At 31.6% G+C, this 23,810-nt stretch overlaps 2 protein-coding genes, 1 long non-coding RNA gene and 1 other non-coding gene across 5 annotated transcripts in view; 1 reads left to right on the forward strand and 3 right to left on the reverse strand.

Annotated features, from left to right (window-relative positions):
• LOC107007408 overlaps positions 1–613 on the reverse strand; it is a 4,516-nt gene extending 3,903 nt beyond the window's left edge. The window contains exon 1 of the long non-coding RNA XR_001455063.2: positions 480–613. This is a non-coding gene — a long non-coding RNA (uncharacterized LOC107007408). The remainder of the gene's footprint in view (positions 1–479) is intronic.
• A 4,481-nt stretch (positions 614–5,094) lies between these two features.
• Positions 5,095–5,167, reverse strand: TRNAK-CUU. The gene has a single exon. It is a non-coding gene; the product is annotated as a tRNA-Lys (tRNA).
• Positions 5,168–6,107: 940 nt separating this feature from the next.
• LOC107007407 (ubiquitin-conjugating enzyme E2 28-like) lies at positions 6,108–10,997 on the reverse strand. Of its 2 annotated transcripts, none has more exons than XM_015206022.2 (5): positions 10,835–10,997; positions 10,634–10,717; positions 7,955–8,082; positions 6,665–6,769; positions 6,108–6,527 (listed from the first exon to the last, which is right to left on the reverse strand). In XM_015206022.2, the coding sequence occupies exons 2-5, from the start codon at positions 10,701–10,703 to the stop codon at positions 6,384–6,386; spliced, it is 447 nt and encodes a 148-aa protein (XP_015061508.1). In that variant the 5' UTR covers positions 10,704–10,717; positions 10,835–10,997; the 3' UTR covers positions 6,108–6,383. The 2 variants fall into 2 exon arrangements, with proteins under 2 accessions (XP_015061508.1, XP_015061510.1); XM_015206024.2 differs by having other exon boundaries at positions 6,169–6,527; positions 10,634–10,721; positions 10,835–10,979.
• Positions 10,998–14,389: 3,392 nt separating this feature from the next.
• LOC107005344 (V-type proton ATPase subunit E-like) lies at positions 14,390–21,062 on the forward strand. Its single transcript, XM_015203911.2, has 6 exons — positions 14,390–14,654; positions 14,747–14,847; positions 15,551–15,713; positions 18,725–18,918; positions 18,991–19,090; positions 20,531–21,062. Exons 1-6 carry the CDS (start codon positions 14,553–14,555, stop codon positions 20,564–20,566), a joined length of 696 nt encoding a protein of 231 aa, XP_015059397.1. The 5' UTR covers positions 14,390–14,552; the 3' UTR covers positions 20,567–21,062.
• Positions 21,063–23,810: the final 2,748 nt, after the last annotated feature.

Consider the following 23,810-nt stretch of genomic DNA (forward strand, 5'->3'; position numbering starts at 1 on the left):
CCCCCCACCACCACCAACACACAAACACACACCAGGGGCAAATTTATTGCCTCAAAAATGAGGTCTGAACCGTAGTCTCTCCGTAAACCAGGTACTTTATGTATATATTTTCTAAAAAGTGGTACAATATTATCCGTTGGCTCCCAGTGCTACAAAACGGCTAATTATGTTAATTTATTTACCCAGAGGACTACGAATCAATTCACACTCAATGCATAGTTCCCTTTCTTTTTGTTAGTCATGTTCTACAAATCCCAGATTCGCCTTTGGCTCTGCCTCCGTCCCTAGGGTACTTCTAACTCAATCTGGTTCAGGAAAAAAAGCTTTTTTTTTTCTCTAAACCCTTAATTATAGTTCATCTACTTAGACTATCTAGTTATCAACCACACAAAGGTGCAAAAATGCAAAATCAAAACTCAAATGGAGCGAAAATTCAACAGCTACCAAAAAAACACTAGAAAAAAAAAATAGAAAATTACCTTATTGATTACGCATTGGCGCAAAGTTTCAAGCAACTTTTGGCATTTCTCCTTATCGTAAGGCGATTCAGTGGTGCAATTTAGGAGATCAAGTGCTTCTTGCCCACAAACAGGTTGAAGACTTTCCGGGGCATCCATGAAAAAGCTTGAGGATTTTGTGAATTAGGGTTTATGGAATTTGGGAATTGTGAATTTTTAAAGTATAAAGATTGAAATTCTGTGATCTGTTGCCCACTGTTTGTTTTTCTTTTTTTACTTACAGAAAACAGTGGGCATTTTTTCTTCTTCTTCAAGAATGTTCCAATGATGGTTTTAGAAAATTCTAGAACTTTTTCATATTATGATGTTTATATTTAGGAATATATTTTATTTTTATCACCCGAATTATAATTTATCCGTTAGTTATATATCTAAACTTTCGACACTAGATTTGACTGATTGACGAATTATGCAGCCGATTCATGAGTGGGTTGGATATTACGTTGGGCAAATTATATCACTTACATTGCGATTTCAAATCATATTAGATAGGGTATCAATTAAAAGATATGGTTTAAAATTTTGTATAGAAAGTATATTATTTTTGAAAAAGAAAATATTTAATATTGGATAAATTTTCATTAAAATGTGTAATGTCGAAGGAATATGCTAGTTATGATATTTAGGGTTTGTTTGGCCATAGATTTTTTAAATAATATTTGAAAAAAAAATTGGTAAATAATGTTTGTCCATATAATTTGTCGCAAATATTTTTGGCAAATTTTCAAATTTCCAAATACTAGTTTTTTCTAGTATTGGGTCAAATCTCATTATTTGGGATCTTTTGAAAATTAAAATGTTTACTCCAAACTTTTATCTTTTATAAAAATACCCTCTGTAATAGTTGTTTTGTATTACATAATTTTTTTACGTGAACACCAAAATAGTAATGAAATATTTAGGTGAATATTAAATAATTATATGATTGTTGATGAAAATAATGAAAAATTAGCTCAAGGTAACAAAGTCATGTGCTTCGTCTACTTCACAATGTATGAAATAATGCTTGTTGTACTCACTCCAAATTATCACATTACTCTAGTGTCATGGACACTATTTGTTATTATTGTAACGAACATCTAATTGACTTGTAATACAAACTTATAGTTAGTTTTGATAGTTCTTAAAAATTATGGGTTTAAATCATATTTTTTCTAAAAAGGTGAAATATATTTTTCAAATCCTATAGCCAAACACATGGTGAAATTTCACCTAAATTTTCACTCAAATAATATTTGAAAAGTTATGGCCAAACGCTAACTTAGTAGGCTTAACAAATGGATCGGGTTGGACTAATTAACTCGATACAATCAAATCACAAATAGTACTGATTAAATTGATTTTGCTTATTTGATTGAGTTTTGATCTGATTGACATTCTTACTTTTAATTAGATTATTCAAATTGAATAAATGATATATGAAGTGTTTATATAGAGTTGTGATAGCATAACATTTTGGCAATGTTATCCTTATTGAAAAGGAGCTCAAATACAAAACTGAAATTTCAACATTAAAGAAGGCGATGCACCCGGATAGGAAAAATCACTTAACTATACAAGATTACTTTATCTATTTTCAATATTTTTCTACTATTTTATTAAAATATCAAAATTCCTTATTTTCTCTTAATGATACTTAACCGGATACTTTTTTACTTTAGAAGAAAAATCAGACTTTTTCTATTCCCCAAATTTCGCCATCTTTCTCTCCCACTAAAATTTCAGTTATCAAATTCAAATAATTTTGAATTTCAAAAGAATCCTATCACTATTCAACCAGATTTAGAGTTCAAAGTAGATTTTTTTCATCTTCTTCATTTTGATTCTCGATTTTTTTTCTTTTATTGTGTATCAACCGTTTTTGCTTGCATTATCCATCTAACATCTAACAATCTCTAATTTTTGTTTCAGATAGTCTAACATCAAAGAATTGAGTTCTAAGAGGTTGTATGACCTGATAGTCATGACAAATCAAAGTTCTAACAAGAGAAAATCTATAAAAGTACGTGCATCTACTTCAAAGGATCCGAAACCCCAAAGAAAAGGGGAAGAAAGGTTGCCCCTCCCATTATTCGACCAACACTACCCATGGTATGCAATTTTTATCATATTCGTATCCTCTTTCTTTTTCTTAATCTGATGATTCTTATTTTTTCATTTAAGTATCATATTTAAAATTTGCAGTTGCTTTCCAGATACATTAATTTTTTGCGTATTTGTTTATTAATTTATATATTTATTATTTTTAGGAGTGGCTAACTTCGCAACAGATACGGAACACTGTGATGAAAGTATGGTATGGACTAAGTCAAAGTTAGATATGTTAGCGAGAATGACGAACCTACAAGGCCAAAGAGTGGATACACCACACCACCAGAAGGTGGACTAATTAATGTAGAATAGTTAGATTTTTATTGTGTTGGGATAGGTTATTTAGTATTTTGTATTTTTCCTTCTCCTTTCAACACAATCTTACTAAGTAATTATTAATTTGAAGAATGTTTTTTTGTCTAGAAATGTATTTCAATTTTAACTTTTATCTCCAAATATATACTTTAATGTGTAGTAACTTGTTACAAATTGTTTTTTTATAAATATGGTTTACATCAATACTGATGATACAATATAACCATTGTATACATAATATCTGATACTATATTTTATACACTTGTTAAACAAACTGATTTTCAATTTATTTAGTATACATTAACGTGTGATAGTGTTGAAGTAAATCACAACGTCTGATACTATATTATTATCAAATACACAATATTCATAATTATTTGGTATATGATACATATTTTATTATCAAAAAACAGATTTGTATATACGTAACAATTGATACAAAACAATTTATTTTATAAATTTAGTATCATTTGTCAGTTTAAATCATATAACTTTGAATAAAATCATAAAAACTAACAATATTTTATTATCAGATACATTATTTTTTTACTTATAATGTAAATGATATTAAATTATAATCAGAAAACATATTTGTGTATATATAACAAATTATACAAAATAATTTACTTAATATATTTAGTATCATTTATCAGGTTGAATCATATAACTTAGATTTAAATCATAATGACTAATAATATATTATTATCAAATACAAAAATATATTTGACCTATAATGTAAATGATACTAAATCACTTATCAAATAGCTTAATTATTATATACCCCACCATATCATTCATCATCTTGTATCTTGTAACATTTATATAAAGTTAAAATCACACAAAATGATAATATCTTATTAGCAAATTCAGAAAATTAGTATACATGAAGCATAATTTTTTAAAAAAAATACTCATCAAGAATCTTTTGGAAAGAAGGTAGATGTTCTTATATTGTGACCTTCTTGTCACAACGTCCACAACAATTTGAGTTGTCGTGACGATAACTTTCAACATCAAAAATTATCTTCATCACGAGACTGATAGGTTGTTGTAGCTTTTCATCTGGATTTTTCTTTCTCTTTTTTCTGGGTCTACCAGGCATTTTTTTGTATCTTGGTTGCAAGATGATTCCAAAACACAGTCCGGAGCTGTCCAATCACTTTTATCTGGCATTGGTTCCATTGGAACTGCATAAGTATTTGTTAATGCATCATGTTTATAGTAATCAGAGCAATAGGGGTGTACATCTGTAACATTCGTCTTCTTCATCAAAACGACTATTGCATGCGGACAAGGTATCTCGTCATGTTGAAATCTACAACATTAACAAGTTTTTCTCTCTAGACAAACAATGTATCTTATCTCACCTTCATACACTGAAAAAATAAATTCAAAAGATGCAACAACCTGCAATTGTTTACTAATTAGAGATATATCACACGTTTTTTTTTTAATTTGATATAAACAATAATATAATTAGAAGTAAAGTAAGATACATAATAATAGTAATACAATTATGTACCTTCACTCTTGCATTTTTGGCGCGTTTATAATCAATAATTCTTCAAATTTCCTCCCCGGTGTTTCCTTTGTATAAGAAGTTATTTCTCATATCGATCCTTCACAAAGTTCCGTTCCAAAATTGTTTGAATCAAATTTTTATTGTTTTTTCGAAGATTAAGCAGAAGGTTTCATAATTTGAAATTTGAAATTTTTAGTTTTGTTAGAGGTTTATGATCGACTGATTGGAGTCAATTAGTATTTATGTTTTAAATCCCTTTTTTAACGCAGTAAATTGATAAAACCAATTTAATAATTTAAGTATCAACCCGTTATTAATTAAAATATCCGCCTGTAATATTAAAGTATCCGAAAATCACTAAAATAGAAATTTTTAGTAATTAATGAAAGAATAAGGATAGGAAGTAATTTCTTTCTTATACTATGTGATTTGCCTAATTTTTATAAAAAATTATCGGACAGGAGACCAAAATAAAATTAAGAAATCATTGTGAAATTGTCCTCATGAAAAAAAGATTAATATAAATTTCGAACAATACATTAAAACAAAATTAGAAAGTCAATGTAAAATTATCTCACCAAAAAAGTTTAAAAAACGCACAAATTATAAAGTCATTGCGAAATTTCTCATGAAAAAAAGTTTCAACAACGCCCACCGTGGGGCTCGAACCCACGACCACAAGGTTAAGAGCCTTGCGCTCTACCAACTGAGCTAGACGGGCAATTTTTGTTAATATTTTGTGATATTAAAATATATTCCTACCTCTTCAGTGCTCACACATGTAACGAGAACAATCGGGCCAAACATAAAAGAAAAAAGAAAAAAATAACAATTGATATTACAACACTCTGCAAGTTAAACACAAACTCATGATTTTCATTTCAAGTAAAAACAAAGAGAAATAATAGGTGTAGATTTTAAGAGTAATATACTTTTGTTTTTATTATTATATACATCGAAAGTAAGTAGTTAAATCATCACCAACAAAATAAAAAAATCTTATAACCAATCAATTACGCTATAAAAATTTTCAACTACTTAAACTTTCATCATACTTTCATGTAATTTTTAGTTTTCTCACATCAAAAGATTTTGCTAAAGAAAATATCATCTTTAAATTTTATTCAAATTGCCATAAGATCCAGACTATTCTTTATGAAGTTTCAATTTGATTTGTATGTATAGCACCTACTTATTTGAGATACATTATGTTAGTTATACATAAAATGTATGATATTATGTATATCACATTTGAGTTGAAATTGGCATCCATAATCATATTCAACAATCGAATACGTATAAAAAGTATGCAGTATATTTTGATAGTATATCAATTTGAAGTAGATGGATGAAAACGATAAAACAGAGAGATTAAAGGAGAGAGATATAAATGGAATAAAAATAGAGAAATTTGATGAGACGAGTCTAGTGTGTTTGGTTTGAAGGGTAGTGTTTCCAAGAAAAATTTCTTATAAATGAATTTCTAACTTATTTTCTGAGCGCACAAAATTTTTGAAAAACATTTTCGTAGAAGGAAAATGACTTCGGAAAATAAGTTTCATAAGCGAAGTTTTGTAGCAAACTACCCTTGAAATAAACTTCTGCTTAGAAGTTTGAGAATGATGTGCAGGCAAGTAAGTGATAACTAAAGTGCAGATGCAAAGGGTTAAAATGCATACTTTGAACCCAACATAAGAGCTTTTAACACCATAACTGATAACATTCTTGCAAGCAAAGAGAAAATCAAATTGTTTCCCGACGAACCTGTTCGACTTTCCCGCCTTTTAAGTTTGATTATGCATAAGAACACAATTTCATAATACATAATATATAAACTACTAAATTCCACAGCAGGGACGGAGCCCGATGGTCACAGCAACTATTCCATAGATAATACAAAATACCATAGCAGGGACAGAGTCAAATGGTCACAGCAACTATCCCATGGCAAATTTTTGAGTCCAGCTCCGGGCAGTTGTCTCATACTTGCTCCTATCAGTTTTGTACATATGAGCAATCTCCGGCACCAAAGGGTCATCGGGATTAGGGTCTGTCAGCAGAGAACAGATAGAGAGCAGTACCTGCAAGGGTTGATGAATTATGAGACTGGTAAAATAGTTCAAATTTACTTTTTCAAAAATCTCAGGATGTAAATAACCAAAATAAAAAGATCGATGTGTGGTAAGGCTGGTAACCTGTACCAAGAAATTCAACTAACCTTGGAGATGGTAAGTGCAGGGCTCCACTGTTCCTTCAAAATGTCAAGGCAAATGCTGCCATTGCTATTGATGTTCGGGTGGAAAACCTTTGTCCTGAAAGCTACCTGCACATTTATTCCATGAAATGACGATGAGATATTTGCTGACAGGGAAAAAAAAAATTAGAAGTAAAGGAGGTTGCAGAACAACATCAGGTGGGGAAGTGACATCACATCCTCATTGATTTTGCGCATAGAAGTACTTTAAACTTACGTGCTTTGGCAAATAGATCTTGAAACATATTATGTCACAGTTAAAAAGATGTGAAGATAAATTCTTTTATGTGATTCTCAAGCAATGTGCAAAACTTGCATTTAAGTTGTTAATACACCTATAAGAAAGGAGCACCGAGATTCCAAAATCTCATGGTTTGTCAATGCACCAAGCCTCGACTAAAAGAAAAATCTAAGCCATGCTTCTTCAATTTGCACAATATGATATACTCTTCCTACCTTAGATCAGGCGTACCACTTGGTTGAAATAAACAAGTGGACAAAATACTCTCTTGCTGATAATAGACTAGATTTCTATGCATTAGTAACTTAGCAAGCGTTGCAGAACAGTTTCTCAAATAACAAGACTCAGTACTAGACCTTCATGAACTGCATTAACAGAATGCACTCTGCCAATGATAGTAATCCACGGCCTTTTACCATGGCTTCCTTATCATCGAAGCTCAGTCCACCAAACAGGAGACAGATATCCATTTGAAACTGTAATCACAGGGCATGGGACAAGCGACAGAACTAAAGTTGAACTCAAGTACTTTCATATGTAGCATCATCTTCTCAAATACAGTGTGATCTGCCTGCTTAAATCTTGTAATGAGCTATTGCTGCTCATAGTTTTTTGGGGGGAAAAACTAACAAGATTAAAATCTAACGGACCTGATGACATGGTTTCTAAAATCGGCTAGATTACATATGATGGTGTCAAACACCCAGAATTCAAAATTCATTGAAGGCCATTTACAAATGTGAGTTGTGACTTTGTATAGGAAAGGAAAAGGATCACAATCAACAGTTGACACAAGTTGAGTTGAGATTTCATATCTATGCTTACCTAATAAAGTTAATAAAATGTACAAAGAAGCTTCAATCCAGTTGTTACAGTAAAATTACAAGTCTAGAAATGATACAAATTTGATTTTATAAAAGAAGCAAGAGAAGTTTCAGAAATATCATGTTAATAAGCAAACAAACAAGTTGATCATCAAGTGTCATCAACAATACACATCCCTAATTTCATACCTTTGGTGGCTTGAATGGATAGTCAGGTGGAAAATGAATAGTAACAAGAAACACTCCACCAGAATAGGGACTGTCAGCTGGACCCATGATTGTTGCTTGCCAATGAAACATATCTTCAGCTACTGGGCCTAATACAGATAACATAAGCAAGAACACAAGAAATGAGAGAACAACTTGCCACATGCAGACCTTTAAATAAGTTTCTTCAGTAACTCACAATACAAGCAGCAGATTTAACAAAATACAAGAATCGGAGAACAGTTTTGCAGATGTTAATGAGGGCCTAAGGCTCTACTTGAAGTCCTAGAGTCTCCATAGTTTTTTCTTATTGTTTCCCCAGTAAGATTCTTCCTAGAATAGTACTAGGTATGTTGTTGTGGTTGTGGTTGTGGTTGTATCTTCCTAGAATAGCAGCTGTCAAAAAAATGAAGGGACTTTTAACAGAGGGTAGGAATGACTAATTACACATAGTTTGTGGAGTTTTCCCCTTAAAATAATGCTAACTGATTTTATTTTCCAAGCCGATGCTGAATACCAATCCATTTGACCTGCTATCAAACTCAAGATTTCTCTTTGATTTTACCCATCTCGTTAAGATCTATTTTGGGATGAGCGAAGTTCCTGTTCTACCAAAACTCTCATTTGCAGCCCATTTAACACCATACAAGCTCAAAGCACACAAACAGAGTATGACCTGATGTTCCCTCTCCCCTCCCAAAGACAAAATGGGAAAAAAAATCAAGAAAGCAATTGAATTAATGCAATCATGTGCCAGAAGAACAGGCTTTGGTTCACTGAATAATATGGCGCGATATGTGTGGTAGGTGCATGTCATGAGTTCAAATCCTGATGTGAACCCCAAGTGTGGTATTAAGTAGAAATGATTTATGGGTTACTAATAATATATATATATATATATATATATATTATACTAACAGCGCGAAGCCCCTAGATAAATTGTTGTTCGCTTTTTATACTCTTTTAAAAAAGAGTTCACACAAAATAGTCATTAATATTTCCCTAATATTTAAGACTACAAAATCAGCTAAAATTAATAATCACAATTCACAATTAACACTTACGTTGTGTTTATCCTATCTTAAGTGGTGTGTTTGTAGATGAGTGGTGGACATTAACTGTTTGTCGTTTATATTCTTTTGTTAAACTTCCTTCGCTTTTAAATTGCTTAGTATTTAGTGAAAAGCTTTTTAGGTATATATTGAAATAGTGTAAGAGAGGTATCTCCATTATAATTGAACTATTAATCAGTAACTTCTTCAATCCAAGGTGACATGATAAATGCTAATACATTCAACACAATTCTATCTTCAAAAACACATCGAATCCCAGCATATAAAATTACATCGACACATAATATATACACCTAATCAGATATTCTCTTTAACAAGTCAAAAGTTTATTTGATTTAAGATTTTGGCCGAAATAATGATCTAGAGAATATGTAGAAAGAAGATTATAGAAGAATTTGTCACTTCTTAAGATCCAAAAAATCATATTGGGAACTTTTAAGCACTTTGAACTCCTTTAGGTTTAGGAGTAGTTTTATTTGTTATTAAATTTTAACCAATTAATTCTCTATTAAATGTTTTAGGTCAAAATTTCATGTACTTTCAACTTCTTTAAGGTTTAGGAGTTCAATTACATTTGACATATAATCTATACACTTAATCAGACCTTCTCTTTTACTAGTAATGAGTTTGATGTGATCTAAGATTTCGCCGAAATAATGATCTGCAGAATTTGCTTAAAGAATATCAGAGAAGAATCTGATACTTCTTTAAGTTCCAGTGACATTAAACCATAAGAAAAACCACATTAGGGAACTTTCAAGCACTTTGAACTCATTTAGGTATAGGAATTGTTTTATTTGTCATTAATTTTGACCAATTAATTCTCTATTAAATGTTTTAGGTCAAAATTCGAGTACTTAAAACTTCATTTAGGTTTTGAAGTCTTCTTTTTGTTATAACACAGGAGAAATCACATTAAAGAACTTTTTGAGTAAACTGAACTCCTTTTAGGGTTTAACATTAAAGTTTAATCTTTATAACAAAAATAGTTTAGTTGTTTAATCAGATCCTATGCCTAAACTATATCATTTAGAAAGTCTTCATCAATTGAAAGTTTCTTTTAAATCTATTTCTTTATAAATTCGTTAGCTTTTTTTCGATTTGATGAAGATAACCAAACGCCCAAAATGCTTTCAAGCATGTATTCATCCCCAAAATTCAACTTAACCTAAATTATTATTATTTGCAGGTTGAGCAGACACCCAATTACATTGAATTCAACTATTGCATCAACCCAATTTTACTTCTCAATTCACATGAATGTTGCATTTATCTCAACGTCAATTCTTATAACACAAAATTTATATATTTTTATACATACGATTCTTTTATTAATATACTACAGAATTTACCAAAACTAGTAAAACTACTAAAAACAGCTTCAACTCTATACACTTCCCCAAACTAGAAATGTTAACCATTTAATCATGAAGCTGAGCAATCAAAACGATAACTTTTAGAGAAGATCTGTTCAGATATAGAAAAACGCAAATAAAAAAAAGAAGTAACAAACCTATAATCTCAACAAAACCAGCAAGAACAGTACCAGAATTTTTTAGAAAAAAATATAAGGAGAAGAAAAAGGTACCAGCACTGCAAGAGGTAGGAGGATCTTTCTGGAGATCCTTAAGCTCCTTGAGAATCCGCTTGGATGCCATAGCAGACCAAATCCCTAACTTAACATAAAACAAAACCCTAGATCAACTCCAAATGCACAAATTTACACATACAGGAAGATAATCAAACACCACAAAAGCACAACTGAAGAAGAAATGAGAAGCAACTTTACCTCAGAGATCCTCCTAAGCCCTACGATACTGCAATTCAGAATTCTGGAACTGGTGAAGAAACAATTACGACTCCATTTTTATTTATATATATATAGCAGTGAAAGAAAAAATGAGAAAGTGCTTTTTATCTGTAACGTATCAGTGAGAGGTAATTTTCACTTAGAACCCCCTAGTATTTTAAAGATGTGACAGTTAGATCCCTTAATTATGTTAGTGCCAATGTTGGGTATCGAACAAGTAGTGAAGTCTTGATAGTTGGAGAGATTAGGACTTCTCAACTACCCTTGTGATGGAATAAGACCCAGTGGCGTAGCTAGAAAATTGTACGAAGGTGTCCAAAAATCTCATAGTTCGTAAAAATAATTAAAATAATGGATGCACTTAAATTTTGTAAATCAAATTACATAACATTAATGATTAATTTTTTTAATTAAAACTGTACCAAAATTTTTTAAAATCAAACTATATAATATTTAGCTTTAGTGTTCACGTTTATTTGATAGGAAGTGAAAAAACAAAGAAAAAGAGAGAGATTTCAGTTTAGAGTGAAATCACCTTTATGTTTCGACATTTCACAAACCTCTGATGACTAACAACGAAAAATGAAAAATAAATAATAGAATCAAACTAGTTATGTTAAAAGAGAATTTATATAAAGTATTTTCACTTTTAGTAGCTTAATGGAATCAATAAATAGAATTTTCTTATTAACTTTAAATTAAATAATTCTTTAAATTTTTAATGAAAGGAAAAAAAATCAAAGTCATTTAACGGGAATCGAACCCGGCAAGTTGCAAAGACTTTGTAAGGGTTGAACGACTGAAAACACTAAACTAGAAAATTTTTATTGTTTTCAGGGTGTCCAAAATATGTTATTTAACTATTTAAATTATTACTTTCTTACAAATATAATATAATTTTCTGACGAAGGGTGTCCAAAAGGATAGCTACACCCCTGATAAGACCTCTATGTCTATTGAGCTATCAATGGGTTCTCTTCAAATCACCGTTAGTTGACTTGTGAGCTTATGTGAGCGAGCAAGGGTCTATTGTCCAAGATGTGCATTTGTGGTGTGCGCTATTCGAGATGTATGTATAAATATGTGAGTTTTATTTTGAAATGCTATTACAATAATAAAAACTGTGAATTATATGGAAATTTTCCGGGAATTAGTATGAAAATCCGCATGAAACGAATTTTCATACTAATCCCAATAAAGCCCTTATGTAATTCACACTTTTCTAATAGTTGAAGGCATGTTATAGAAGGCGCACATGACCAAGGCTAAGGATCGGATGTTGTCCTACTCAAGCTAAGTGTAAGGCCCACACACATACACAAGGAAACAGCAAAGCTTCATATATTCAGAACCACTTTGTGATATGTTGACCATTGATGCTCACCTTACAACATCATTGTCCTCCACAACATCTTACTTTGCAGCTAGGGTGCACTCACAATAGTTCCCTTGCATGAGACCAATCAGCCTCGAGCTCAACCGGTGATTGTAGTCAAGTGCTATTAACTAGAGCTTTCAAACTATGTGTCGTCTTTTCATCCTATAACATAAACTAGATTTTTTTTTTTTTGGCATATAAGTAAGCGCTTCCAAAGAAGAAGTAGGCATCCAATATTTTCTCCTAAAACCAAGAAACTAGGGATGTTCATGATTTGGTTTGAATCAATTTTTAGGATAAAATTAAAACTAAGTCAAATCTTAAATTATTAAAATCGAACCAAACTAAATACAATTCATTACTGTCATTGGATAAATACATTATATTATTTAAAAATAAAATTGATATGATATAATATGTCAAATATGTGTCGTGTATTGTCTAAGTCAAAAAGACAATAGTTTGGTGATTTTATTGTCTTAAAAACAAAAGTGACTTCGGTGAGATATTCCCATAATTTGAGTGACTTTATAGTCCAAAATATAACAAAAATGACCTTAGTAGGATTTTTCCAAAAGTTGAATGACCATTCATAAAATTATTCATGCAATTAAGTGGGTCATTTACCTACTCGTTTGATGAAGCAAGATCAAGTGACAAGCGTTCAACGTTTCGGTGAGTCAAGGTCAACAAAGCTATAAATTTTGAATTAGATTTTCATATTTTATCATTAAATATTTGCTTGACCATTTAAGTTTCAAAAATTACAATTCAAAAAATTCAAAATTTTCAATTTCAAGTTTCAACTTAAAAATCTACACTCAAGTCAGAGCTAAGCATTATTACATTATGGATGTGTTTGGTGTGGAGGAAATATTTTCCTATATAATGTATCACCAATTTTCTCATCTGTGGTAGTTTAATATATTTTTGAAAATTATTTTCTATGGGAAGACAAGTTCGTTAAAAATGAGTAAAGTAAATTTTCTTTTCTTTAAAGAAAATCATAGGTTTTGATATGAAAATAAGTGTACCAGATAGTTAAGTGGATTTTTAATTTTATAAAGAAAAATCAAAAAAATATTGAATCGTACTAAATAAATTTTGGTAGGGTAGTTCAAGAATTACTTATAAAAGAAAAGGATATTTTGACATGATATATTCATAATTTGTCGAACATTTGACATGTTAACTTTTAGAGAAATTAGATAAAAAAAAGTTAGATCTCTACTCTCAAACCCTAGAATTACAAATTTGGCGTCACATGTCAATTAAAACTTCCGAATCACTTGTAAATGTTATTCATATATATGGTAAACAATTTATTAAGGTGAATGTTGCTTGGTTCGATATTTTTACAATTCGATTTCTATAATCGATAATTGAAAATAGATATCAAATACTAAACTTTCAAAACATGTTAGCTTTTAGAGAAACACTCTCAAACCGTAACATTATGAATTTGAAGTCACATGTGAATCATCAAAATCCAAACACTTGTTAATGTCGCCCATATATATGGTAAACAAATTATCAAGTGTGAGTGTTCTATATTTGTAATTGATAATTGAAAATGGATACTGAATATCAAATTTTCAAAGTTTGGTTTATAAAACAAAATTTTGGTACGATATACGATAATTCAGTAATTATTTATTAAAAAAATATGTTTTGACAAGGCATGTTCATATTTTGTCCAATATTTGTTATGTTAGCTTTAAGAGAAATTCAATATAAACATTAGACCTCCACTCGACCCCTATCATTATGAATTTGACGTCAGAAGTCAATCAAGACATTCAAATCACTCTTTAATGTAATTTGAGATTATATAAATGATAAATAATTCATTATTGTGTACTTTCAAAATTTAGTTTATTATTTCGGAAATTCAGTTTCAATAATTTAAACTAGATACCAATTTGATACTATGAATTAAATTTTAGTACAGTAAATTTTGATTTGATTCAGTAATTCAATTTTAACCATTCCTACGTAGAGGCAAAACTTAAATTTCCCTTTTTACATATTATTGAAAAAAATATTTCGGATCGAAGTTATGCTTTCTATTATTTAAAAAGTCGATCGACTTTTACGTTTCATTATGTTATTAACAAATTTAAGGGATAAAAAGTACATAAGTTTATATTTGAAGGAACAAAATTGGCTTATTATATTCCCATGCGTAAGTGGCATAAGACTACACATACAAATTATCGGACTTTTCTCATCCAAAAATCTCCATTTCATCGGAAAACGAAGATCGGAGCTTTCGATTAAATCAATTCGTTTTGCCGTTCGATACTTCCCGATCTCAAAATGAACGACGGAGATGTGTCCAAGCAGATCCATCAGATGGTCAGATTCATCCGCCAAGAAGCGGAGGAGAAGGCCAATGAGATTTCTGTTTCCGCTGAAGAAGTATGAAAATCATGTTCTAATTTCGAATTTTAAAGTGAATTTAGTTGAATTTTATCTCATGTGTTATGCATTGGCTGTGGTTTTGTTGTTAGGAATTCAACATTGAGAAGTTACAGTTAGTGGAAGCGGAGAAGAAGAAGATTAGACTGGAATACGAGCGTAAAGAGAAACAAGTTGACGTTCGTAAGAAAATGTGATTTCTCTATTTTGCTCTGATTTGTGACTGTGATTAAATTTGAGATTTTTCGAAGATTTTGTTTATAAATGTTGCTCTTTATAGAAGAAGAGTTAAGTTCGAAACGCCGCGTGAGAATTTGACATTTTGCTTCCACATATTGCTTATCAAATAATAGTAAGGTTAATAGAAGATATTCAAAAGATGTTATACTATCAACTACAATAGATAACTTTTGATTTGGCATGACGACTTTGTATTCATCCGAAACAATATAATTTTTAATTGCACTTGAAATTTTCATTTTTAGACTTAAAATTAAGTCTGAATCACAAATTCTCTTTGTTCCATAGTGTCGACTAGATAAAAGAATTGCGTACACGTTAACTGATTACTACTATCATTTACTGGATATTTAGGATTCAATGTTTGCCACTCATTCTGTTTCTGCTTTCAGCAATAATATCTTTATGTTTAACATCAATTCATGTAGGACAAAGTGATTTCAAACCGAATTTGAACATATTACTGTGTGTGTTAATCTTGTTTCCTTCTTTTATTTTCAAATTAGCCACACGGTTAAATGACATTTGATTTCATAGTGATGTCCGTTTTGAAGTTGACCAAATCCTGTTAAATTACTTTTCAAAAACATTATCTAATTTCAACTTTATTGGGCCAACATAGTCTTTGACTTTCTTTTGTTGTGCATTTCTTGCAGAGAGTACTCCATGCAACTCAATGGCTCTCGGATCAAAGTTCTTCAAGCTCAGGATGACTTGATTAGCTCCATGAAGGAAACAGCAGCAAAGGAGATCTTACATGTTAGCAATCACCACAACCACCATAGCTATAAGAAGCTTCTGCATGATCTTATTGTTCAGGTACTTTTGACTAATAATAATCCATGCGATTTTGTTCTTTGCTTCTAGATTTTCTGAGACAAATTATCAGAACTCGAAAATTGATAGGTTTATTTTACAAAAGACAAGCTATTCATCAGATGATCATCAATATCTTCAGTTGCTATGGTGTTGTACTTATATTTTCTGCTCTGCTGTATACCAGATTATGAATTATTATTTAGTTTTGTTACAACAAAAGTACGGAGTAATTTCTATGTTAAGTATCCAAAGAATACAATGATTTAGATATAGGAAAAGAAAAGACTTACTAAGTTAACTAGATATCTTAATCCATAAAAATCAGCTAGAATACTACATACAAGGAAAGATATAACTTTATTATTCTCTAATACTCCCCTCAAGCTAGAGCATAGATATTGATCATAGCTTGTTACAAAGGTAATAAACTTGAGTTCCATTTAATGCTTTTGTGAACAAAACAGCTAGTTAACATTTTACTTTTGTTGGTGCGATGTTTTTCCAGACATTTTCCCATAAACCTTGTTGTTTTTTGTTTTGGTGTGTATTAATTGTTACATAGACCCATTTAACAAATAAAAGCCCACCCTTTTTGTTCTTCCATCTCATAGAATCTGGAGCTGAAGTAGTTCCTGTGAAGTCCCCTATTTCATGGAGTAGGTTGGGCACTCTATCCTCTTCCCAATCGTTCGAGAATCTATTAAAAGATAGATCCCATCCCAGTTCAGTCCAACACTCTTTGATGTTTGACAGTTGCTTCAAGGTTGTTACATATGGTGAATAGGTTTGGAAAAATATCTTTCAGAGGGATCTAGTTGTTCTAACTTTAACTGTGAATACCCACTTACATTCCATTGATTTCTTTCCCTTGGGTTAATTCACCAATCCCATGTGTGATTTTCATCTAAGGCGTGTATTTCATCAAGCATTGCATTAGACCATTTAGGATGATTCAAAGTCTCTTTCGCTATTTTGGGTACATAGATAGAGTCTAGAGAGGCAATCATAGATCTAGACGTTGAGTATAAGCCATCATAGGAAACATAATTAGCAATGGAATATGTGGATTTGCAACTATGAGTACCTTTGCGAAGAGCAATAGGGAGGTCATGATTTTCTGTAAGATCTCATGGCATATGGATTGTTGTAGGGCATGTATCATTGGTCTCTCTCTTCCTTGAGTAAACTTGAACAACGAGTGGTCTTGGTCTTACTACCGCAGATGGAGTAGGAATTGATTGGACAATAGTCGATTGATCCTCGATAAAATAACTCGGAAATGGAGAGACAACTTTTGATTTTTCTGTCAAAATACGGGTAACCTAATAGACTAACCACTCATCTTCCTCCTCCTAAATTGTAGAAATTGGAGGTACATAGAAAATGATGTAGACTCCGAAAATGCCACACTGATTGACACCAAATATCTGTGAAGTTTAGTAGAATTACACTGACACTCCTTTTGAAGGCGAGAATAACCTTAAAAAATGCACTTCAATGCCTTTGGATCCAACTTGGTAACAAATGGTCGAGCATCTCGAACATGACATGTGCATCCAAATACATTAGGTTCCACCGAAAAAAGTGACTTGTTTGGAAAAAGAACACTATAAGGCATATTATTAGCAAGCATAATAGATGACATGCGATTAGCAAGAAAGCAAGTTGTAGAGATCGCAAGTCGAGCTGTCTCAAGTAGATGTCTATCCGTTCTCTCAACAACTCCATGTTGAGAGGGTGTAGCAACACATGAAGACTGCTGAAGAATACTATGTTGTCTCATATGACTGAAATATTCCTGACATATATTCTTTAGCATTGTCATTTCTTAGAATACGTATCGAAGCATTGAATTGAGTTTTGATTCAATACAGAAGGCACAAAAGTGAGTAAACACTTCTAAGTGACTTGGACTCTGAATAACTATTTATTCTATGAATAGTTGTTCTGAAGTGTTCACTCATTTTTGTTGCTGAAATCTAAACTCAATTCAATGCTTCCGTACATATTTTAAGAAGTGACTATGACAACACGATACTCTTCATATGTTGATACACCTTCTCAAACGGTGTTGCTGAGAGGATAGACATCTACTTAGGACAGCTGGGGCACTTTCTGTTCCAAATGAAAGTTCCTAAACAATTTTGGACAAATGCGATTTCTACAACTTGTTTTCAGTTGAATCGCATGCCATCTAGTGTGGTTGTTGGTAATTTTCTTTTTCAAACATGTCACTATTTCCATATGAACCTAAGGTGTTTGGAAGCGCATATTATGTTCGACGATCTGTTCTAAAGTTGGATTAGAAGCTGTAAAGTTTGTTTTTCTAGGCTATTCTCATCTCCAAAGAGGTTATCGATGTTATTTTACTGTACATGGAAGATACTTGGTATCCAGTAGAGTGGTGTTTTCAGAGACTACACCATTCTTCTATGCACTTCCTAGTCAGGGGGAAGGGGAAGAGGAATGGTTAGTCTATTAGGTTACTCGTGCTTCGACAACACATCAAATGATATTGTTCAGCCATCTTCTGGTCCTTCTATTGAGCACCAATCATGTAGTGTGCCTTCATTACCTGCTCCATCTGTGATAGCCAGGTCGCAAATTACTCAAGGAGGCAAGAGAATCATGATACATGTCCTGCACCAAATCCTTCGTCATCGGATCCAGACTGCTGGTTAGAATGTTAAGGTTACAGGAGACACGGTTGCAGTTCTAGATACCATAGGAGTAATTTGGTTGCTGTTAGAAAGAATTTGTGTTTCTTTCCTCTATCCTCTTCAATGGAATCCTGAGGTTTCCATATGTTCAATGCAATATGATCTTTCTTTTTCTTTGTAAGACCCTTGTTTCTTGTGCTATCTCCAAAACACGATATAATGATTAACAGCTAAATTATTTGCTAATTTATGTTGTCTATAGCCACAATGGGCTTTACTGTCTATGTGCCTTTTTGAACTAATGTTGCTGTTTTGTTTGGGAATAAGATGGGTACTACTCTTTGATTGTAGAGTTTACTCAGACTTAAAGAGCCTTCTGTTTTACTGCGTTGCCGGAAAGATGATGTAAACCCGGTGGAAGATGTACTGGATGCAGTAAGGGAGGAGTATGCAGAGAAGGCAATGGTCCACACACCTGAGATCATAATTGACCACATCCATCTTCCACCAGCCCCATCTCATCATAATGCGCATGGTCCTTCTTGGTAAGTGACTTCATATATGTCCGCAATGCTAAGTAGCTCCTCTTCGTAATTCATCTATCTCTATCCCGACAGTTCTGGAGGAGTGGTACTGGCTTCTCGAGATGGGAAAATTGTGTGTGAGAACACTCTAGATGCCAGATTGGAAGTTGTGTTCCGTAAAAAGCTACCCGAGGTACTTGCTTTTGTGCTTAGCTCCATACTTCTCATGATTGTGTTCTTCTCTTCCCAATTTTCTTGTTTCCTTGCACCAATATTGATACAATTGTGGTCCTTTTGCCGAGTTACACTGCCTATTTCAAGTGTCATGCAACCCTTGTCATTTTACAAATGTCATCTGGATGAATGAAGCGTCACATGTTCATTACCTATTAAAAAGATCATCTTTACAGGCCTTTTTTGGGGTGGGGGGAAATAGGCACTGTTGATACTTACAGGCTACAGCTGCTGTTTTTGCTGTCCTCCATCAAATTATTTTACATGTCAAGTCAATGGCTCTTTTGTACTTCGTACCTTGTGGCTTAAGCATCTCCAATAAGCTCCTTTGCTATTGTTTTTGTTACTGCACTTTGACATTTTGAGTTGTGGTGATGTCTGTTGCTTTCTAGTCTTTGTTGAGACTAATTTACGGAAACTTCAATATCCATTTCCCTTTGGGGTAGCAAGAACATATTATGACGAGGTTACTGATAGATGAAAGTGAAGATGGACTTAAAATGACTGGACATACCAGTCACCAGTAATATGAGTTTAAAAACGAGAAAATGACCAAAATGGTCCTTAATGGGTGGGTAATGCTTTATTTAGGTCCATAATATATTTCAGTTGATTGAAATGGTCGTTAATGTATAAGAAAGGTGTTCATTTTGGTCCTTAATATATTTCAGTTGATTGAAATGGTCCTTAATGTATAACAAAATGTGGTCATTTTGGTCCTTTACGTTAAATCTAACAGATTTATTAAAAAAAAAGTGCTAAATTTAACTATGAACCCTTCGTGGCCAACAATATTTACTATTATTGTCTTCTTTGTTAGCTCCAAAGAAAGAACTCCACAAAATCAAATACCATTCTCTCTTTTCCCCAACAAAATTTTCCATTTTCTCTTTCCTAAAATATTACTCCACTGGTCTAATACTGATTTCTATTTTAAGCTAGAGAAAATAGTAAATTTTGTTAGAGAAAGTAGAGATAATGTTTTTAGATTTCATGGTGAATTTTTTTGGAGCTAACAAAGCAAACAACAATGGTAGATCTTGTCAGCCACGTGGGATCCACAGTTAAATTTAACACTTGTATTTCGATAAATATGTTAGGTTTGGGATAAATGATTAGAATGAACACAGTTATTGTATGTTAAGGACCTATTTCAATCAAGTGAAATACATTAAGTTCCAAAATAAAGCAGGACCATTTGGTTATTTTCACTCCAGAAACAGTCATTGTAGAATTGTAGTAGAGGTGGAAGCGAACTTTATGCTGTTGCTTCCTCTGTCATTGTGATTGAGTCCATCAAACAAGTCCTGCTGCTTCCATCAATTATGCAGATTTCATAATTGCTTTTCGATGGTTCCCAAGAACTCTCTTTGCTTAGTTTCTCTCCTAAATATTGCAGATCCGCAAGTGTCTATTTAGTGGGATTGCTGTCTGAGGGGCTGGAAGTTAATCTATATTTATCACATGTCTCAGATTCTGAGATAGGCTATCAGCATATAATCATCTAAAGGCTTGCTTGTATACAATTTCTTATCTAAAAGACATACTCTGCCCAGTTTTTCTGATACTAAATTCCCAGGTGCTTAGCGACAACCTCGTGTTAAGTAATCCTTTATACTCTAGCATTAAGCTTTAATACCCTTTTCCATTATAATGATCTGCAATAAGTGTATGTTGGATGATCTGAGTTTGTTTTGTTAAGGCATAAATAAAACGATATGAGTGGCCGCCCTCTATACTTCACTGCTGTTTACCATAAGATTTTCATGAGAGGGAAGGGTAATGTCTGGTGCATACATAGTTGGTCTGTAACCAATTCATAGTCACTAATATATATGGATTCCTATTGTGAGACATTAATACCTTTATTGATGGCAAATCCTCTCGTATTTGCTCTTGATCCTAATGAAGTTTCGATACAGATTTCTTGACATGATGAAGTTATGTGTCAAACTATTTTGGGGAAACTCCACTCCTTTATTCTTTACCATATTTTAAAAGTTATCCTTCAATATATTTAGTTATTTTTATTGATTTTTTTTTTTAATTTTTAAGCTTATTGGAAAGATTTGAACTTTTAGTATTTGGTTGATGAGGAATATATGACTTCTCCTATATATATTTCTCATTATAAGATATTTTTATACTATGATTTGTCTATCAACTTCTTATATTTGGAACTATGCTATACATAATGCTATATTATTATTATCTTTATTTAAGGCATGAGAATGAACACATTCCATATTTTTTCAATAAAAATTGAGCCTGATTTATGTTTATTTTATAGAGAGGCTGAAGAGAGATCGATTTTACTATTATTTTATATATTGGTTCAAGTAACAAAAATAATAATACGGGAGATCAATAAAATATCATTAAGAATTTGGTAAAATAAGCTACATAAAATCTGCAATTAAAACATACAATTTCAAAAAAAGATGACTTCAATTCAAATTATAACTAACTATAGGAGATTATATCCTCGAATTTAGGAAAGAATTTTTGGCTCTCACTTTTTCTCTAAACGTGATTTTGATATACTTTATTTGAGATGAGAGTATATTGAATATAATCTCTCTATTTTTTTAAAGTAAAAATAAAACTATATACACATTCTCTTTTAAATCTCAGTTATAAAATTACATTGATATATTGCGAGATAAGAAGGGATAAAAGAATTTTATTTTGAATTAGAGTCAAATGGTTATAAAGTCAAAGGGTGTCTGGCTGCGGTTTGTCTTTCTGGTCACTTGCTATAACGCCCTTTGGCATGATGAAGGTACCATTTAATACAAAAACCTGCAATTTGCAAATTGATTATTTCTTGTTAAATCCCAATAATGTCTGCATTATATTTTAATAATATAACTTTTTGCCTTTTGTTGCATGATATATGTATCTGCCTATAATTTCATTACATGATTATTTATTAACGACAATAATATCAATATACTTAACAGGGATAACACAATAGTATTTTCTAGATTATAATCAAAATCATCGAGACATACATTAATAAATTAAAATTTTACTATTCCAAAATTTATTTTTTAAAAATTTTGTATATCTTTATGGTCTGCGTGACCTCTAAACATCTCTCACGTGCCTCATGAAGTGTGTCACGTAACGATCATAGTTTAGGGATATTTTTTGTGCCTTGTAATTTTATAGTTGGAATTATTGTTGGTTTCATTTTAGTTAATTAGTTCTACGAAAAGCATCCAATTGCACTAAAATCTTCAACAAAAATGTTTTAAATGAAGAAACTAACATTCTTCATTTATGAGCAGACAATAATTCGAAAAGAATTAATTAGTTAAAAGTTTTCTAGTATTTCTTATTAGCAAAGAATATACCATGGTGTAAAGGATTTGAAGACAATTTTAAAGGGGCGCTTATATTAACATTAGAAATAAAAAAAAATTATAGTCAAAGAATATTGTTTTAAATGAGGATTTAAAATTGATAAATACGTAATTTAATTGATGGTGTTTTTTTCATTGACCAGAAATTACTTATTACCACACCAATATTTCTTTTGCTAGATTAATTCTTTTAACTATAAAATTCATATGATAAAAAAAGTAAATAAAATATCAAGATTTAATTGATTTTTAATCATAGTTTTTTTTTCCCAAAAGATTATCTATAGTTTGAGTGATTTTATAGTGAAAAGTAAATAATTTAGTGACTTTTATAAGAAAAAAATCATTATCATGTCCTTTTAAGAATTTCTTTTTGAAAGGTATTCATTTCATTTTCATGAAAAAATCATTTTTCGTGGATTCTTGTAAAATTTTATTTTTTTTCCTGAAAATCAAAACCTTTTTCTACTTTTTACTTGATCATCCACTAAAAAGATTTTCTTTGACCAAGATATTTTTCTTTTTGTTCCACCTCAATATCCCTTTCCACCGCAGCACCAAGTTGCCAAATAAGTATCGGTGAAACGCTCTCTAATAAAAATATTTTTTTATATAGGTGAATTTGTTATTACTATTAAATTAGTGTATATCTCCAACTACAAATATAATAGTGTTAATTTTTTTTAATGATAATAGTATTTCGGATAAAAAATTTCATACATCTCAATTTATTTCATGGTATATATGTCACCAAGGGCAGAGCTACCTAGAAGGTAGGGAGTTTATCCAAATCCTCTTCGTAAAAAATTATAACGTATATATAGCATCAATCTATTAATTTACGAGTATATATTTGATAATGGACCACCTTAACACAAGCTAAAGGATTGGTTCAATAGTTAACTAGGTTTAAAATTTACGGAAATTTCTTCTGGTTCGCTACTATCTTTTCCTCAGCTCACGGCTGACCTTGAACTAGCCAAAAAACTTTCTATTTGAACGGAATTTTACAATTGCATAAGTTTCGATCTCAATCGATTATACTTTTGACTAATTGGGTAGGTGTCGATAGCAGCAGAACCTTTGCTTTGGTCCATACCACGAAACAAGCAAAGATCTAAGGCTTCCTTTGCTCTGCCTCTGATGAACATTTTGCGCCAACACTGTATGTCACCTCTCATTAGCAATAAATATTAGGTAATTTCATTCACCAAACTCCCATCAGCCACAAATATTATGTAACTCCGTCTACCAACCTCTTATCAACAACAAATATCAGATAACTCTGTCCACCAACCTCCTTTAAACAAC

Source organism: Solanum pennellii, chromosome 12 (assembly GCF_001406875.1).
Source record: "Solanum pennellii chromosome 12, SPENNV200".
Lineage (NCBI taxonomy): Eukaryota > Viridiplantae > Streptophyta > Magnoliopsida > Solanales > Solanaceae > Solanum > Solanum pennellii.

Coding starts and splice junctions, on each gene's coding strand:
- LOC107007407 (XM_015206022.2), bottom strand. CDS start 10,703: ATGGCATCCAAGCGGATTCTCAAGGAGCTTAAGGATCTCCAGAAAGAT. Junction 8,083..10,633: donor TCCTACCTCTTGCAGTGCTG/GTACCTTTTTCT, acceptor TATCTGTATTAG/GCCCAGTAGCTGAAGATATG. Junction 6,770..7,954: donor ATCCATTCAAGCCACCAAAG/GTATGAAATTAG, acceptor ATAAATGTGCAG/GTAGCTTTCAGGACAAAGGT.
- LOC107005344 (XM_015203911.2), top strand. CDS start 14,553: ATGAACGACGGAGATGTGTCCAAGCAGATCCATCAGATGGTCAGATTC. Junction 14,655..14,746: donor TTTCTGTTTCCGCTGAAGAA/GTATGAAAATCA, acceptor TTTTGTTGTTAG/GAATTCAACATTGAGAAGTT. Junction 19,091..20,530: donor TCCGTAAAAAGCTACCCGAG/GTACTTGCTTTT, acceptor TAAATATTGCAG/ATCCGCAAGTGTCTATTTAG.